A 20,519-nucleotide genomic window follows, 5' to 3' on the forward strand; every position below is an offset into this window, starting at 1 on the left:
ATTGAAATAATATTTAATAAATTATTTATGTTTTTGATGACCGCACGAAGGGCGAATGAATTCATTGATTATAAAAAAAAAAGAAAAAACATAAAAGTGGTCTAGTGCCCAACCCGAATCAGCAGGAGCAAAGTAAGAAAAATAGCAGAGCTGAACCGGTCCAGACAGTTTACTCCTTTTTTTTTTTAAACGGGTTCCGCCTTTATTGAACAACAAATCAAACCTCGAGCATAGCAACAATGGTGAGAAAAAAAAATTGGTGAATCTACCTGGAAAGACAACCGGAATTGCCCAATCTCAATACGAAATTGTGTTTGGATGAAGAAACCTGATTTCTAATTTTGGAAATTCTGGTCATTGCGATGTTGATACTCACGTTGAAAATGGACAAATTGCGTAGGATATGAAATCAGAAGTTTGTAATTGGAACCAACTGGTGTAAAATATTTGGGGGAAAATGAAGACAAGTGCTGCGAAGCTGATTGTTGATGCACTGCTACAGAGGTTCCTTCCGCTTGCTAGGCGTCGCATTGAAACTGCTCAAGCTCATGTACTCTTTCTACTAATTTTTCTTATTTCTTTTATTTTAATGTAAGGTATTTTTCATTTTTCGATGACCGTGGACCGTGGTGTTCAGACAAGCTTTTGCGTATGTAGACTAATTTCGTGCGTGCCACCTCCTACTAGCAAGAATAATCTGATATGTTAGTCTCCCCTGGATTTGAAACTGAGACTTCAGGAGTCTCAACCACTTCATTGACACTCTTTCTATTTGAAATGTCATAATACTAATCTCAATAATTCGAATTCATTAAACTGTTTCATCTTGATTTGATGTTCTCTACCAAAATAAGTTTTCACCCACTATTGGTGGCATCCAAGCCAGCTTGGGGCACTGGTTACTTTCTACTTTCTACTAGCATGAGTACCACATAACTTTGTCCAGATTTAGGCAGCTGAGATTAATTTGCCTAGTGTCCTTCTGATGGGACTCTGACCTTGGTTGTCAAGACGGTTAGGAAGGTGCAAGGAGTTCATCTGGATACCTTTTGCCGAAAAATTGCAATGTATATATGAGGTCAAAAACATAGTAGATGTAGGATTCGCTCGTCTTCTCCATGTGCTTACTTCTTTATAGTTTGAATCCCCTTGGTGAAAATCCTTGTTTCACCACTGGAACTTAATATCGTCCTCTTGGCATTGGGGTCCTCAACCACTATCTTTTTTTTTTATGACTGTGGTGTCTGGGCCAGCTTTTGCGCACCTCGACTATCTCCATGGGATACCTATCACCTCCCACTAGCAATAGGTACTAGGTAATTTTGTCCCCAAGGCTAGCACAGATGGGAAGAATCACCTAGTGGTCCTCAACCACTATCTTAATGCTTACTTTCACTATTAATAATATGTATAATATATAAGTCGAAGTAACTTCTTAAACCTCGTGTCAATCAGGTACTATTACATAAAATTGAAGGGAGGTAGTATAACAATACTTGGTGTATTTGTGCTTTAAATAAATTTTCATGCTATATTTGTCACATGACTTGGAAAGATATTTTGCTATTTGTCTTCACCTAATCAGTTGATTCACAATTTCTCCAAGAGCAATAGTTAAGTCCAGATAATATCTTTTTTTTGGATCATATCATGTATATATTTTAGTCTCACCTAGATAAGCATCAGAGAGAGTTTCCGAGGAGAGATGCTTGCCGGTGTCCTAATGCTTATTTTTTTGAGAAAGTTAACATTTTATAGACAAGATACACCAATAGTGTATTCTAGTAGTAGTTACATCTGGGATTTACAGTAAACAAAACCAAAGAAATCTACCACCTATATCCCTCCTAAACTATCTAGAAACTGAGTAATATCCTCCACCTTTTTGGGGAGTACATAGTTACACCAAAAAAAAAAAGGTTATAAGACAATTCAACTTCAGACTTTGGAAAGGGATGCTCTTGTTTTCAAAACATCTTTGGTTCCTCTCCCTCCATATTGTCCACCAGATGCAAACAGGGACAATCTTCCATCTCTCTTTGTGGTCGGACAAATTTCCTTCTCTATTCCAGCGTGTTAGAGCTTCGGAGGTATGCCTTGGCATGGACCAACTGATACCCCTTAAGTTAAAAAACACCTGCCACAGTTTCTCTGTCACTCTACAATGGATGAAGAGATGGTTTGTTGTCTCTATTTCTCTTTCACAAAAAAAACATCTGGAACATAATTGTCTTCCCCTTTTCATTAGATTGTCCTGAGTTAGTACTGCTTGTCTGGCTACTAACCAGGTGAAACAAGCCACCTTGTGAGGTACTTTAACTTTCCATATCATCTTCCAAGGCCATGGTAAGAGCATTGCAGCTGGCCTATCAAGGTGTCTGTAAGCTGATTTTACTGTGAATTTCCCATTTTTGGCCTTCAACCAGTGTAGGTTGTCTTCATTAGGTTGGAAGTTGATGGCCTGCTCCAGAGTATTGTAGAAATCTGTTAGACTGTCAATCTCCCAGTCATTCAACATTCTCCTAAAAGAGAGGTTCCATCCTTGATTGTCCCTGACATCTGCTACTGTTGCCTCCTTCTGTTGGTTCAAATTATAGATCACCGGGTACAGCTGCATTAAGGGATATTGACCAACCCACACATCATTCCAGAATGACGTCCTCCTTCCATCTCCTATTACAATTCTAGAGTTTCCCCACAATTTAGGCCATTGATTCCTGATTGTCCTCCATAGACCTACCCCATAAGGGCTTCTAACTTGCTTAGTGATCCATAAGCCTTCCATTGTGTATCTGGAAACTATAGCATCTTTCCACAAACCTTGTTCCCCTGAGACAAACCTCCATAACCACTTCAATAAGAGACTTTGATTCTGAACTTTGAGGTTCTTTATGCCCATTCCCCCTTCCTTTTTACTGTTGGTCACGACTTCCCATTTCACCAAGTGATACTTCTTTTCCCCCTCTCCATTTCCTTGCCATAAAAAATTCCTCCGGATGGAGTCTAGCTTCTCTAAAACATTCCCTGGCAAAGGAAATAAAGACATCATATAAGTTGGCATAGCATCAAGTACACTATTAATTAGGGTCAATCTTCCACCCAAAGATAGGTATTGACTTCTCCAATTTACCAACTTTTTTCCACACTTTTCCACCACTGCATTCCATATGTTCCTTGACTTACTCATTGCCCCGAGAGGCATCCCTAGGTAGGTGGTAGGCAGTTCTCCCACTTTACCTCCTAGAATATCAGCCAGACTGTTGATGTCTGGAACTTCATTCACTGGGTAGATAAAACTTTTTCCCCAGTTTATATGCAATCCAGAAACAGCTTCAAACAGAACAAAGATGACCCTTAGATACTTCAATTGCTCTTTCTCTGCCCCACAGAACACTAAGGTGTCATCAGCATATTGCAGATGGGAGATATTTAAGCCCAGAATGTCACTGTCATTCATCCCAAACCCCTTGATCCTGTTATTTAACTGTGCTGTTTTCAACATATCACTCAATCCACCCATAGCGAGTATAAACAGAAAAGGGGAAATGGGGTCCCCCTGTCGTAGTCCTCTTTCAGAATGGAAAAAGCCAGAGGGAGTACCATTAATTAATACTGAGAATTTTACTGTACTCACACAGTATTTTAACCAGTTTATCCACCTATTTCCAAAACCCATCCTCACGAGTGTATTCCACAAATAATTCCAATTGAGGTGATCATATGCCTTTTCTATGTCCAGCTTACATAGGACCCCAGGGACTTTATTTAAATTCCTCACATCCACACATTCATTAGCAATAAGTATGGCATCCATGATCTGCCTACCCTTGATGAAAGCCATTTGATGTTTATCCACCAGCTTGGACATCACTTTCTTAAGTCTTTCTGTTAGTAGCTTGGATATGATCTTATAGACACTGCTAATCAGGCTAATGGGCCTGAAATCCTTCAATTCTGTTGCACCCATTTTTTTTGGGATCAAAGCTATGAAAGTAGCATTAAAGCTTTTTTCAAAGTAGCCTTGGCTATGGAAGTTCTGAATGGTTGCTATCACATCCATCTTCACCACCTCCCAACACTGTATGAAAAATGCCATAGTGAAACCATCTGGGCCAGGAGCCTTATCTCCTGCACAAGCAAACACACATTCTTTGATCTCTTGTTCTCCAAACTGACTTTGCAGCATTACATTATCTTCTTCATTCAAAGTAGCTTGATCTGTGGGGCTGAACTGAGGTCTCCAGTGTTCATTCTCTTTGTAGAGGTTTTGGTAGAAATCTATGATCTCCTCCCTGATCATTGCTGGTTCTGATACATTAGCTCCATTGATCAAAAGACTATCAATGCTGTTGTATCTCTTGTGGCAGTTTGCTGTTCTGTGGAAGAATTTTGTATTTTTATCCCCCTCTTTCAGCCATATAGCCCTGGATCTTTGCCTCCATGCCACTTCCTCCTTTTTTGCCACCTCCTCAAACTCTACTGTCAGAACAGCTCTCAGAAATGACTCATCATCAGACAAGCACCTATGAGCCTGGATCACATCTAAATCATAAAGCTGGTTTAAAATGTTCTGTTTCTGTAGACCTAGATTGCCTTGAGCAGTTCTGCTCCATTCTTTCAACTTCACTTTGAGGGATTTCAACTTGCAAGCTAGAATGTAATCTGGTCTTCCCATAAAAATTTCAGAATCCCACCACCCCTTAATTCTCTCATTAAAATTCTCAGTTTGCAACCACCAATTTTCGAATTTAAAATAGGACAAAGACCTCTCCCAGTTTCCACATTCTAGTAGCAGAGGATTATGATCAGAAGTGACTCTAGGCATAATAGTTTGCTTGATTTTCCTGAAAGATACTTCCCATTCTTCTGAGAACAGGAACCTATCCAGTCTTGCTGCTGTATCGTAGTTGTCTCCTTTTCTCCATGTAAAACTGCCCCCTATGAGAGGTGGATCTTCTAGTTCCATATCCTCAATAAAGTCTGAGAAATCCTCCATGGCTTTATTGATTCTGATGCAATTCTTCTTCTCGGAAGGGGACCTTACAACATTAAAGTCCCCAGCAATCACCCAAGGGCCATCAAATAGGCTCCTTACTGCTCCCAGCTCCCACCAAACCTCTTTCCTTTCCTCCCTGTCGTTTGGACCATAAACGCCTGATAAGTGCCAGCTAAAATCCTGCGTTTTGCCCCGGAATCTAACAGTAATGCAATAAGCCCCCACCTCACAAACTTCTCCCTCCCATATACTGCTGTCCCATAGAATGATAATGCCTCCTTTAGTTCCCCTAGCTTCCAACTGTGCGAATTTCACCCTCCTGTTGGCCCATAGCTCTTTGATTGTCTCCCTTATGTCACCTCTTAATTTGGATTCTTGAAAACAATATACATCTGCTCTCCATATATGTAACATGTTCTTAATCAATAGCCTCTTCCTAGGATCATTGAGGCCTCTCACATTCCATGACACTATGTTAACCTTCATTAAGATTATTCACGAAACATCCCCTCTGCTTCTTGTTCCAAAACTAATGAAATTGCTGCTTGGTTCCAGATTTTTAAGCTCCTTTGGAATCTTCTCTTTTGGAGTCACTGGCACTATTGCACCTGGAGCCTCTCCTGTTACTTGTCTTTTGCCATCAATTTTCATGAATAGGTTCAAGGCTACCTCCTCACAACCTTGAAAGTGAACTCCAAATTCCTTACTTAATTTGATTATGTTCTGCTGGACCCAAGTGGGGATCATGTTTTCGTGGTCCATTATGTCTTCGTCTTCTGCTGAATTAAGAGGTAGAATATCCTCTAAAGTGTCATTTCCCTCCTCCTTTTCTTTCAACTGTAAATAGCCTCCTGTGTGTATCTCCATATTTTCTTTGTTCTCCGTATTAATAATGGATATAGCATCATCATCAACTTGCTCTTCTGTCGCAACCCGATCATTGCATGCCTCAGCAAAGGTTCCTGGATTGAGTACTAATTCCGCCTCTATCACCCTTGGTGTTGTTATGTTTGCTTCAATCTCAATTTGGAAAGGGTCTGAGATCTTTTTTGCCTTAGGCCCACTTATTTCAAAATAACTTCTGCTAGAATGGGCCAGCGGGTCGAAGCCCAGATCTTGTTTGGCCTTTTTTGAATTTTTAAAAGGACATTCACGTGACCAGTCACGTGTTTGGATTTGCTTTTCAAAGATATTTGAGCAGCCCACGTGCTCCTCTGTCTGTACAGCTGTTTCCAGTGCAGGAAAAGGTTTCACAAAGCCTGACATTGTCCGCTGGTTCAAAGGATTACCCGCAACAGCCGGTCCGACAATCTCCTCTTCTCCGGCATAGAATTTCACCGGCGCCTCGTTCCAGATTTGAATGATATACCCTATTCCTTCGAATTCGATTCTTACTTCTTTCGGAATGCTATTTCCCCCACCCTTCACTAGAATTCTCGCCCATTTTAGGTGATTTCGGAGTTGTGTCTCCTCTTCCGTCCTTATCCATCCTCCACAATATTCCCCTACCGCCTTAAAGACCTTGTCTGACCACAAGTGCAGGGGTAAACCTACCAGTCTGACCCAAGTCTGCTTGATGGCTGCTCTAGATTGGATTGCACCTACAGTTGGTGTCCACCATTGGAGTTGCAAGCTCTGTTTCTTCCACGACCAGCTACCTCTGAGTACATGTTCTGCAGCTTCCATGGAGGCAAACTCAAAAAGGAAGCAATTTTTTCCCATGTCATAGATGTTCAGACCATGGGTTTTGTTCCAGTTCGAATTAGCCCATCTGCGAATCTCCGAAAGGGTCGGTGAGTCTGACCCATTGGTTGTAACCTGACCATAGAGGCTCCTGCTCAAGGTCTCACTCTGAGATAAATTGGTGTCACTATCAATACGGATTATATCTCCATCTTGTTTTGTAGTTGCAGCCTCTATCCCCCTCGAGGTCCATTTGCTTTTCCTGAGTGTTTCAGCATAAGAAATCTTCTTGTCAACCAATGTGGGAATTTTATTGGTTATCCTTGTGTTTTTGTAATAAATGAACTTCTCAAGTTTGTTTGCCAAATCCCACCAACCTACATTGAATGCTGTTTCTGGGATAATTAATACTGCTCTATTTTTGCCCTGTACGCTGATTATACTTATATATCTCCCCCTATTGTTGAAATTTCTTGCACAAAAGAGCTGTGTTGATAGTTCCAGTCGTTTCCATCTGCAAACAAAATTTCCTTTGACCTTTGAAGCTTCTTTGAGAGTCCTGCACAGCCATTCCATTGTTTTCTGACTAAAACTTGACCTGCTCATCCCTTTTCTTCCACGTTCAATCCAGTCATACCAGCTTTCTCCGCGAGCCCAGCTTCTCGAGATGTCATAGGATTTGAAACCCATCGCAAAATACATTATGTTGTTTTCCATGATATAGAACGAGTAGAGAAAAATAAAGGGTTGATGGTTAACCACGTAAGGTGTTAACTGATGTTAGGTAAGGAAATTTTCGGAACTGGTGGTTCTACCCTCCTAAGAAGTAGGAGAGAGAACTATCTCGGTATTTATGTCTGGGAGCATTTTTAAAATAAAGAAAGTTCTTCCTTTTACTATGAACCTTCGTAGTCCTAATGCTTATTCATAAGAAGGCCCTGATAGGTTGCCTCTACTAATTGGGTGGGAAAAGAGCAAAAAAAATAAGAAGAGCAGAATGAGTTGGGGATAGGCTTAGAGTGGGTCAGTGTGATCTCAATCCCTTTGTATGTTCCCTCCCCAGGAAAGAATTCAGTGGACACAGGAGTGTCAATTGAAATGTATCACGTGAAGGGTAAGAGAGAAAAGTAACAAATTATTCTCTAGCACCAGAAAGAGAAAAGAGTAAGTATAATTCTTTTGTGTTGGCACTGGTGCTATTGCAGTTATGTGCTCTGTGTTTCATTGGCATGATTCTTAATGATGTAATTTTATCTGCATCCTAATGCAAGAACAAATTATGTGAAGTTAAAGAGATATAGTATATTTTATTTTATTTTTACTTGATTTGTGTTATTCTGAAACTTTACCTGGACTAAACAGGATGGCCATATTTTATTTTATTTTTACTTGATTTGTATGCTATTATGAAACTTTACCTGGGCTAAACAGGATGGACAGTACCTTCGGCCATCAGATCCAGCCTATGAGCAAGTACTGGATTCGTTAGCTATGATTGCTCGACACACACCTGGTCCTCTTCTAGAGGCTCTTTTAAGATGGAGAGAAAGGTACATATTCTTAACTGTAATTTGTCCTCAAGTGCTGCATGGTTGCCATTTCAGTTTCAAGTGATATACATTTTTAGTCATGCACCCGAATCATGCTGATTCATTGCACTTGCACGGGCAGACTCATCATGCATCTTCAAATAGTTTGGTAGATGTATGTCTAGTTTTATCATTGCATATTCTGTCCAGCATGCCAATAGCTACTTATCTACTTGGAAGAATTCACATTTCACAGCATGATAAATTGGGTCATAATGTGTTAATCGATACAACTCAAACCATGTCTACAAAATGCCATGCAACTGTTTCTACCCATAGTTAGCATGTATCTCCTTCAGTCACACGTTAGTATCACATCGTGAACCTCCACATCTCCCGACATACTTTGTTGGAACTAATTGATAGTCACCAAGTGGATAAATAAAAACTACAGAAAGAATGTAGTTTCATTTCTGCTAGCTCAATTGAAGATCGATTGAGAAGCAAAAGTGTGGAGAAAATTGCTACTGAAGCAATTACAATTCTTACATCTGTTCTTGAGAAAACCTTTGTCAAATTGGGCCTGCACATGCCATTTTGCCTTGAGTGGAACATTCATGGGGAGGTATCATGTACAGAACTACAGTAGGCTTAATGATGGATTTTTAAATGCTTTTCTTGAGAAACCTTTATCCGTCAATAGTTATTATTATCTAGTGTTAATATATCTTGTTTCCCTTTGAGTCAACCACCTCACATGTTGAGAAGTTCTCTAAATGTTTGACACTAAGCTTGTGAAACAGATACCAATATCAAATTCCACATGGTAAAAAGATATGATTGAGAACAACTCTTTTCAGTTGTCACTCCACCTTTTGAGAAGCTGAACTATTGAGAGGGGGAGGACATATTTTTTATTAGAAAAAGTTACTAGAGGGAGGCAATCTGATAGAAACTATGATGAAGAAGAGACGAGAATGAAATTTACTGGTTAAATAAAGTGGAAGGATCTTAAACATTGCATCAACCAATAACTATGTCCGTATGGAGTGGATAAATCTCCAGATTCAAAGATAATGATAAACCTTTTTCTGCCAGAATTCTTCTAGATAATTTAACTGAAGAAGAGGCCAGAAATCTAATTTATTCATAGAATTGGAAAATTATGCCAAAAAGGAAGAGATAGCATGGAGACGAAGATCAAGAACATTGTGGATTTATAAGGGTGATAAAAACACAAAGTTCTTCCAAAGAATTGCAAATGCTTGCAAGAGGAAGAATCACATTGATCTTCTGCAGGTAGGAGGATAAGATATTGTGGGGATAGAGAACATTAAAAGGGAGATCATTACCTTCTATGAGAAGCTTTACTGTGAAAACGAGAAATTCAGGCCCTATTACAACATGTACCAGTGGCCTACCATGAACATAGAGGACCAACAGGAACTGCAACAACCTTTTGAGGAGAAAGAAGTTTTGGATGGTCTCAAGGCATGTGCAGTAGATAAAGCACAGGTCCAGATGGGTACACTATGGAGTTCTTTGTTCATTTTTGGGAGGTCTTAAAGAATGATGTGATGTCCACTGTGCACAACTTTCATCCTCAAGAAATTTTTGAGAAGTGCTTCAATGCAACTAACATAGCTCTTATTCCCAAAAAGAATAGGGCTAAGGAATTGAGAGATTTCAGACTATTAGTTTAATAGGAAGCATATATAAATTGATATCTAAGATCCTCATAGAGAGACTGAAGAAAGTGATGTACAAATTAGTAGATACTCTGCAGATGACATTCTTGAAAGACAGACAGATCACTGATGCTGCTCTTATTGCCAATGAATGGATATATTCCAGAATTAATGATACAATACTAAGGGTTTGTTTGGTAGGCTGTATTAAAACAAATAGTCCATGTATTATATATGGTATTATTTAGTACTATGTTTGGTAGGAATTTGGGCCTATGTATAACTAATCAAGGGATTAGTTATACATCCTACATGGTATTATAGGATGCATTACTAATACCTTCCATTTGGAGGTATTAGTAATACATAGGATATAATACCATGGGATAAGTCTATGTAAAGACAAAAATATCCCTCAAATCATTGTAATTATTTTGTTTATTTTGTTGATTTTATGTTTTATATTTGTACTAGTAAATTATTTAAATAAATTAGCTTACAAATTATTTAGAGAGAGTTGCTTGTTACTAAATAAATCCAATACAAATTAATACAATATTTGAAATGTGAGTTGTTTAACATTAACTAATTAAAAAGACATATATATCACCACATGACGTTTGTGATCTTAATTGAATGTATAATTTATTGATATATATTTGTGTGGTTTTCTAATTATTTGTATTTTGAACAATTTATAAAACTGCATACATATTAAAACTACAACTTGCAATTTTTATGTGTAAATGTAGATGGTCTATTCAATTTTACTGTTGCTTCTCGTCTTTTTAATTTTAAAAGTAGATATTTTATCTTTTTTTAAATTGAAAATTGACATTTTGTAAGTGATCAATTTACTAAGATGACAAATATTTATCCTCAAATAATTTAAGTGAAAAAAAAAGGCAACCATGACAACAAAATTGTTCTTCTCATAGCTAGTTAGAAGGCCATAAAAAACTACTATTGTCCGGCAATTATTTACCTTAACCCAATTACATAATAATTCAAGGGTATAATTGGAAAGAAGTTTTTTATAAAGTTTTAATCCAAACACCAGATGAGGTGGGAAACAATGAATCAAACACTTGATAAAAAAAACCCTGCAGTACTAATCCCTGCACTACTAATCCGCATTACTAATCCCTGCATTACTAAACCCAGCATTACTAATCCCTGCATTATTAATCTTTGTACCAAACGACCCCTAAGTATCATGTGCAAATTGGATATTGGAAAGGCATATGGCCATGTGAATTGGAGTTTTTTGCTTAGAATTCTGTAGAAGATGGGGTTTGGAGGGAAATGGATCAGATGGATACGATTTTGCATTACCACTGTCAGGTTCTCTGGTTTGATAAGTGGCTCACCTGAAGGTGTTTTCCTTCTCAAAGAGGTTTGAGACAAGATAATCCGTTATCGTCTTTTCTGGTCATTATGGTGATGGAGGGACTTAACAATATGGTGAAGACTGCCACAATAATGGTTGGATAAGATGTTTCAATGAAGCATAGGAACAACATGAAAGAGTGGAAGTACCACACTTACAGTATGCTGATGACACTCTCATATGTACTGTGATGCAGAGGAGAGTCAGTTGAAGTATTTGAGGATTATTCTTTTTCTCTTTGAGGCTATTTCAGGCCTTCACATTAAAGGGAGAAAAAGTCTTATTTTCCCAATTAATGAGGTGGCTAGGATTCAGCAGCTGACTGAGATTTGGGTGGAGAAATAGGTAAGATTCCAACAATTTACTTAGGAATGCATCTTGGTGCAAAAAGTAAACCAAGAGATATATGGAATGATGTCACGGAAAAATATGAAAAAAAGTGACTAGATGGAAATCACAATACTTGTTGGGGTGGTAGATTGGTTCCGCTCAACCCTGTCTCAAATGCCTTATCTACCTAGTTGATGCCATTATTTTCTCTTCCCACTAATGTAGTGGAAACAATTGATGCTCTTAGGAGGAATTTTTTGTGGCAAGGAGGAAAAAGGCTATCATTTAGTCAAATGGGACACCTTAATTGTGGCTAAGAAAGAAAGAGGGCTGGGTTTTAGAAATCTGAAAAAGCAGAACAGAAGTCTCCTGATGAAATGCTTCGAAGACTACCTAAGGAAGTTCACTCTTTATGGCACTGTGATACAAGCTAAGTATGAAAAGGAAGGTTTTTGGAGGACAAAAGAAGCAAACACTACATATGGCACAAGTTTGTAGAGATCAATCAAGAACCCGTTGCATGTATTCTTTGCAAGAACTAGTTTTAATGTGAAGGATTGCAAGAGGATCTTGTTCTGGGAAGATTACTGGATAGGGAATGGAAGTCTTAAGCAACTGTTCCCTGGCATTTATATTTTAAATTAGCAACAGGATTCTGCTTTATAGGAAGTGTGGTCAAATTAAGGTTGGAACTTGATCTATAGAAGATTGATGCAAGGCTGGGAGATGGAAGACTGGCCAACTTTTATGGCACTCTAGACCAGTGCAAGGGCTACAGGAACGAGAAGGCACTTTAAGATGGAAATGCCACAACAAGGGCATTGTTACTGTAAGTTCTGTCTTTAAGGACATGAATCAGATGGGTTCTCACATCAGATTTGTACCTTGGAAGCATATCTGAAAAGTAAAAAATCCATACAAAGCAGCTATTTTCACTTGGTTGGTTGTGAAAGAAGTTGTTTTAACTTAGGAGAATCTACAGAAGAGGGGCAAACATATTTGCTCCAGATTTTATTTTTGTGAGCATAATGCAGAGACAATTAACCATCTGTTTCTTCATGGTAAATTGGTTAGCTAGCTTTGGAATCTACTTTACCAGGCACTAACTAGCTGGAATTTTGGTAGCACTAACAAAGACGATGAACAATTGTCCCAGCAGTAATATGGTGGACCATTTGGAAAGAGAGAAACTGTAGGTGTTTTGAAGGCAATAGTAGCTCTCTATAAAAGTTAAAAATGAAATGCATTATAAGTTTTTGTTATTGATGCAGCTCAGAGTATATAGATGACCCAGTTTCTACAGTAGACATCTTTGGATCCTTGTAAGATGAGATAGGATTTAGTGTTAGTCTATTGTTTTTACTCTTTTGGATGTAGATTCAATGGTGTAATTTTGGCTTCAAAGTGCTGATGATTTACATAGAGTCTGTTACCTTGTCAAAAAAAAAGAAAAAAAAGAGAAGAAATTATTGGAATTTGGATGGTAGTCTCAGGATTGGCCTGCGAACCCCAAGAACTAAAAATCTCCCAAAAAAAGTCACTGTGAGGTGATCTATTCATTGGCACGTGAGACTGACGCGTCACCGTAGTTGGAACTTCTGGTGGTGTGCGATGACTGTAGAAAACACAGTATATAAAGGAGACAGAGAAGCTAGAATACTTTGTATATTTTGTTGTGTGAATCAATACAACAATGCCTTTTTTATAGGCAATGTTGTTGTACAGAGCTGATCAACTTGTGATCATTGTGTCCTATTCGACTACTACTACTACTACGTACATAATATGTAATACATTCACAGAGTCCTATGCTAACTAGTCAACTAAGTCCTATGTTAACTTAAGTCATATTCAAACACAGAGTCCTATGCTAACTAGTTGTCACTCAGAGTCTCCAACACTTACCCTTTAAGCTACTGAGAGAGAGGAGGATCATCCACTCCTAGCTTGCTCCGAAAACCTATGAACTGCTGCTTGATTAGTGCCTTAGTGTGAATGTCAGCTAGCTGAACCTGAGATCGAACAAAATGAGTAATAATCTGCCCTCTAGCCACCTTTTCTCTGACAAAATGATAATCCATTCAACATGCTTTGTTCTGGCATGTAGCACAGGATTCACAGTCGTGTATAGTGCACTGAGATTATCACAAAACAGTATTGGAGCTGTGGACTGTGATACACCAATGTTTCTAAGAATATAGGTTATCCATGTGATCTCTGCTGTAGTCAAAGCCAATGCCCTATACTCAGCTTCAACACTTGATCTTGCAACTTTCTGCTGCTTCTTAGAGGTTCAGGAGATGCAGTTAGCACCTAAGTAAATTGAATACCCAGTAGTTGATCTTCTTGTTGTAACACAACTTCCCCAATCTGCATCAGAGTATCCATACAATCTTAAAGGTGATTGTGCATTCAACCTGAGTCCCAGCTTTGTAGTGCCTTTGACATATCTGAGGATTCTTTTAACAGCTTGGAAGTGCTAACTATGAGGAGTCTGCATGAACTGGCTGACCAAATTCACTGCATGAGTGATATCTGGCCTAGTTAATGTAAGATATTGAAGACTTCCTACAATACTCCTGCATAATGAAGCATTGGCAGGGCTTCCTGTAGCTTCCAATAGGCCATGCTTCTGTGCAAGGGGTGTGTTCACTGGTCTATCCATGGCCATATCAGTCTTCTTAAGCAGTTCTGTAGCATACTTACTTTGATTCAGATGGATACCACCATCAAAATATATAACCTCAGATGGATACTCCTGCCAATGCTTCACTGCATAAGGGAGCTTCTTGTAATTACTATATCATCTACATACAAAAGAAGAAGAATAGTACTTTTCTTGCAGTGAAGAACAAACAATGATGAGTCTGCCCTACTGCAGTTGAATCCAAGATGAAGTAAGTACAAGCTAAATCTGTCAGACCAAGCCCGGGGTGCCTGCTTAAGACCATACAAGGGTTTCTTTAGGGAGCACACATGATGTGGATACTGAGGATCAATAAATCCTGGTGGTTGTGCCATATGGACTTCTTCTTGGAGATGTCCATGCAGGAATGCATTCTTAACATCAAGCTGTCAAATGGGCCAGTGTAAGCTGACAGCTACCGATAATACTACCCTTGTAGTTGTAGCTTTGACAACAGGACTGAAGGTCTCTTCAAAATCAATTCCTTCAAGTTGAGAATACCCCTTGGCTACCAGTCTGGCTTTGTGTCTGTCTACAGAGCCATCTGATTTGAGGTTAGTTTTGAATACCCACCTTGATCCAACCGCATTCATGTCAGTAGTTCCAGGCACCAAGGTCCATGTTTGATTTTGATGCAGTGCATCCGCTTCTTCCTTCATGGCTTCATACCAGTGTGGCAATGTTAGTGCTTGATCTATGGTTCTAGGCTCAGTGTTAGCTGCTCCATTTGCTGCTACCAAGGCTTGTTTACTCTTTGATCTTGTTACCATGTGATGTCCACCTGCACTCTCAGAAGTTTGAGCTTCTGAGACTCCATTTGTGCTTTGAGAGAGTAGCATCTCTTCAGAATTTGGCCTATTCTCAGTGTTGAACCATCTTGACAAGTCAACTTCTAGTTGTATGCCTTGTGGATTAGATGTTGAGGCTGTGTGTCTAGAATCTTGATCAGCTATACTTGATGACCTTCTGAGATGCTTTCTTGTATATAATCATCAGTCTGATCATGACTGTTTTCTGATAGTACATCATCACGCTGAGCATCAGTCGATTGTGGAGAAGTATGCACCACTTCTGGAGGAGTATGTAACAACACTTCCCCTGGATTGATAGTATCAACTGCACTGGAAGCCTGGTGATCACTTGAAGTGTCGTCCTGCACATCAGAAAAAGACTCAAGGAAGGTAGCAAAGCGAGTGGGATTAGTGGTATCAATTTTTTCTGGTTGCACATAAGGGAGTGTTGTTCATCCAAGATCACATGTCTAGAGAAAAACACTCTCCTATTTGATGGTTGATAACACCTGTAGCCTTTGTGTAGGCTACTATAACCAATGAACACACAAGGATAAGTTTTTGGTGCAAAATTTGTCTGGCCTTTGAGATATGGATAACACCTGCAGCCAAAAACCTTTAAACTGTTGTAGTCTGGAGCTGTCCCATAAAGCTTGGCAAATGGTATCTCATTCTTTAGCACTGAGTATGGAAGTCTATTTATTAAGAACACAACAGTGAGGAAGGCTTCTACCCAAAGGAACAAGGGCAATTTGGCATGAAAAAGTAGTGTTAGCCCAATTTCCACCATATGCCTATGCTTTCTTTCAGAAATTCCATTTTGTTCAAGTGTATTAGGACAAGACATTTGTCTTATAATGCCATAGCTTTCTAAATGCTTAATGAACACATTACTAATGAACTCACCACCACCATCACACTGGAAGATCTTAATTGGCTTGGAAAACTGTTTTTCAACCATCTTTTGGATCTTGAGAAAAACTTCAAAGAATTCTGATTTCATTCTAATTGGATACAACCAAGTGTACCTTGTATTATCATCAACAAACAATACATAGTATTTCATATGTTGAGATGATGCGACAGGGGCTAGACCCCCTAGATCACAATGAATCTTAATCAAAGGCTCTTTCTCAATTTTATTTTTCAATGCAAAAGGAAGTTTACAGCTCTTTCCTAACTGTCAGCTAGTACAGATAGTAGGCACTTTATTCCAACTTTCAACATCTATGAATTTATTTCTATTCAAAAACTGTTAAGACTTTAAACTAGGGTGGCCTAATTTAGCATGCCAAATCCAATCTTTCTTCCAGTCTGAAGATGCTGTCCTGGCAAAGATGCCATTATCTTCCGGTGCATAGAGTCCTCTCTTCTTAGATCCCCTGACCAGCTGATTCCCTGTCTTCTTGTCCTTAACAACAAAATCAGATTCATTGAACTCAAGTGTACAAGAGTTGTCCTTAGCAAGCTTGCTAACAGTCAATAGATTCTTATTTAACTTGCGTACTACTAATATTTCCTTAACTTTCAATCCTGATTTTGTAGTGTTTCCAACATGTGTAATGTTTAGATGTGATCCATCACCTACAATTATTTTATCAGTTCCATTGTAAGGTCTAAAGATCAGATAGATTACCTATGTTGTTGGTCATATGATTTGTGGATCCTGAATTAACATACATTGTAGGATCAGTTGTTCCCTGCAAGTTGGATGCTTCCAAAGCTTGTGGGAGAGTCTCTTTAGCCTAGCAGGAGTAGTCCCATCTAGTCCCATCTGTAGAAACACTTAAGTGCAGTGTGGTTATTCCTACCACAAATTTGACAAGCACTAGATGAATTGGTTGTTCTCGTTGAAGTTTCCCTGTCTAGCAGGTCTGAATCCTCTTCCTCTTGAGTTTGTAGTTAGAATTTCCTCTGTTGGAGTTTTCTCAGAATCCTCTACCTCTGCCTCTTTGTGCAGAGAAGGTCATGCTATGGTTCTCCTGTGGCACTTCATCCTCCTCTTCTCTCATGTCAAAACCTCTTAAGGGCATTGACAAACTGACGGAGAGTTGGATAAGGTGCCTTTCCAAGCATCACAGTTCTGAAAGTCCTATACTTAGGACCCAAACCTCTTGCAAAGTTGATAACTTTGCCATCCTCATCAAAAGGTTTGTGTGCCGCAAGACAATCACATATACCCTTAAACTCCTTCAGATACTCATCAAGTTTCTTAGATCCTAGCTTGATGTTCTGAAGTTGTTGCTTGAGTTGAAACTCTTTATCCTTTGTTGCTTGAAGATATGCCTCTTCCAAGCATTCCCACATCTCCTTAGCTGTAGTACAACCTACAATGAGATACATGCTCTCTTCAGTCATAGTTCCTCAGATCCATGTCCTTAACAACACATCTCTTTCTTCCCAGTCACTGTCCTCACTTGCTTTCCCTTCAACAGATTTCTCCTTCCCATCTGTGGAAGATGAGCTACCTTTGTCTGGTTTCTCCTCTTTGGTTAAGTTACCTTCATAACTTGCATAAGCTGCATGATATGAGTTCTCCAAATCAAGTAGTTTGTGGGCTTAAGCTTGATTGGGCACGCAGCAATAAGGTGATGCACGGAAGGTGCTGACAGTGATAGAGGAGTTGTGTTTGGGGCTGTTGTTGGAGATTGTGGGAGAGAAATTATGCAGCTTTTAGCTTTTATCTTCAGAGCTCTGTTACCATGTAGAGAACAGAATATAGAAAGGAGACAGAGAAGCTAGAATACTTTGTATATTTCGTTATGTGAATCAATACAGCAATGCCCTTTTTATAGGCAATGTTGTTGTACAGAGTTGATCAACTTGTGATCATCGTGTCCTATTTGACTACTACTACTACTACTACGTACATAATATGTAATACATTCACAGAGTCCGCTAATTAGTCAACTAAGTCCTATGTTAACTCAGAGTCATATTCAAGCACAGAGTCCTATGTTAACTCAGAGTCTCCAACAATGACGTGTGCAAAAGTCTTTGACGGAGCTGCTTGTTGGAGTTTGGTAACTGGCAATAGAGGAATCCTGTAGTTGTGTTGGTTCTTTTTTTGCATCAACACTGGTAAAAAGTTGACTTGTACAACTACCCTTTTTGACGCGAATGGTAAAAGAGGGAAGAAACTTGACCTCTTGAAACACAGTGGAGCCCTAATGTTGCAGAGTGAGATAATTCACATAAAAAAGGCAAAAATAATTCTGATATCATGAATTATTTGAGAAAGAGGAATACTTTTTTGTATTCGTATTGGTTGTATTCTTGAATTTTGTGAAGTTTTCTGTGTCTTTACATCGCAATAATCAGGATGCTTATACAAACAGTCTTATGACTAATTTAGATTAGACAATCAATTACAACTAATAACCATAAAATAAAATCTGCTCCCACAACTAAGCTAGAGAAGAATATCTCCTAGAATCAAGGTAATCAACAATCACTTATATTGGGTCTCATGGAGTGTAATTTTTTACTCCCTCCGTCCCATTTTATGTGGCACCCTTTGACTTGGCACGGTGTTTACGAAAAAAAGCAAGACTTTTGAAATTTATGGTCTAAAACAACTCTTAGATATTTGTGTGGTTGAGAATCATTTCATTAAGGGTAAAAGGGGAATTTTAAAGTTAAATCGTTTCTAATTATAGTAAGGTGACAATCTTTTTGGAGGAACTAAAAAGGAAAGGCTGCCACATAAAATGGGACAGAGGGAGTACTATTTTTTCTTCTCCTGACCAAATTCATTCCACATTCTATCTGCTTCTCCCTTTTCATTGATCAATAGGTCACATACTTTTTCCTAGGAATCTGACTCTAAGAAATTTTTCATAACATAACTTTTCTGTTTTATATTCTTTCCTTGTTCAATACCGTCATAAAACTAGTTACAAAAAGAATATTATATTTTCTAGAGGATTATTTTAAAATAAATGCTCCCAGGCACGATGTCCGAGGTTTTCATCTGAGGTCCCTTCTGGGCCCTGGATTCCCATTCCGGTGGACTTCTTCCATCGGAATTCTCTCTTCTATCTATCAACCTCTCTTCTTCTATTCATCTCCTTCTCATCATGGGTAGCGATATCATCTATTTTGCGGTAGGTTTTAAATCTTATGACATTACAAGGAAGATCTCAAGGGCTGAGATTTGGTATGAATGGGTGGAAAGAGGCCGAAACATGATGACTAGGGCGAGTTTCAGCTAGAAAACGATGGAGTGGATAGTTCACCTTTTGAAGGAAGCATCGAAAACGAAAGGAAACTCGGTGAAGAGATGGAAAAATCACGACCATTATTCTGAGATTTTCTGCTCAAGAAATTTTAACAGATTTGGTCGCTATTTTAGTATCATTAATTTGCAAGGAAAGAAGAAAAAAATTATTATTATTCCAGAATGGTCATTTAATTCAGGGTGGTTGGATATTGCTACTAAGATAACCAACTTCATTAATATCAAAATCACAAGGACAGTCAAGCTTTTACATCGTACGACGGAGGAAGGGCTCCTTTATGCAGAGGCTGTCAAGAATAGTAAATGGTCAACCAGAGAGATGAATGATGCTGGGGTAAACAGGAAAGGAAATTCCTTATTTATTTCGGAAGATGCTAGGAAAACACAAAATGAACTTCTGGATAGGAGCGTGGTAGGCAGCCTACCAGAGGAGATCTCGAATGTCCATCTTGCTGAGATCCGTCGTTGGGCAAATAGTTCCTGGAAACAACACCATGGTATTTACATATATGAGATGGGACACAACCAATTTCTCTTTGAGTTCCCAACCAAGACAACAGCAGACCATGTGTTGAAGGGAGAATGGTTCTGGAAATCTCACAAATTCCATCTAGACTGGTGGACGCCATGCTCAAACTCCATCGAGGAAAGCCTGAAGGAAGTTTGGATCAGACTGGTAGGCCTTCCACTCCAGTTTTGGTCCCAAAAGATCCTTCGGGAGATCGGAAATCTGTGCGGTGGATGGATACAAACAGAAGAGGAAACAGAGCTCCGAAACCACCTAAAATGGGCTAGAATAAAGGTAAGAGGGGATGAAGAATCAGTCCCAAAGACGGTGGAACTGATACACGATGGATATATCTTCAAGGTCCAAATTTGGATTGAAGCTCCGGCGAGGTTGGTGAATAGTGGACAAAGGGGGAAGAAGGGTATTACCCAGCAGTCTATGAAGAAACCCTACTTTATAGAGGGTAGGGGGGGTTTTGAGTGCACCGAGGTGATGGGGCACGTGGGCACTTCTAAGTCGCAGGAAAATTTGAATTTTACAGATGGGCAAACGTACCAGAGGTCACGTGAAAGGGATGAGGGTCTTGATACACGTGTGATAGCACGTGCAGGCAATTTAAATGAGAAGAGGGAATTTTTGGGCTGGGGAAATTTGGGCCATGATCCAGTGGCCCAAATC

The 20,519-nt window shown here is 39.1% G+C and overlaps 1 protein-coding gene across 3 annotated transcripts in view; it reads left to right on the forward strand.

Moving 5' to 3' along the window:
- Positions 1-224: 224 nt before the first annotated feature.
- Positions 225-20,519, forward strand: part of LOC125860851 (uncharacterized) — a 52,911-nt gene continuing 32,616 nt past the window's right edge. The window contains exons 1-3 of one of the 3 annotated variants that reach the window (XM_049540883.1): positions 225-242; positions 401-550; positions 8,111-8,229. In XM_049540883.1, coding sequence (XP_049396840.1) covers positions 458-550; positions 8,111-8,229 — 212 coding nt within the window. In that variant the 5' untranslated portion in view covers positions 225-242; positions 401-457. Of the gene's footprint in view, positions 243-263; positions 551-8,110; positions 8,230-20,519 lie in introns of those variants that run through there. The other 2 variants (XM_049540882.1, XM_049540884.1) reach the window with 2 other exon arrangements.

Source organism: Solanum stenotomum, chromosome 3, assembly GCF_019186545.1.
Source record: "Solanum stenotomum isolate F172 chromosome 3, ASM1918654v1, whole genome shotgun sequence".
Lineage (NCBI taxonomy): Eukaryota > Viridiplantae > Streptophyta > Magnoliopsida > Solanales > Solanaceae > Solanum > Solanum stenotomum.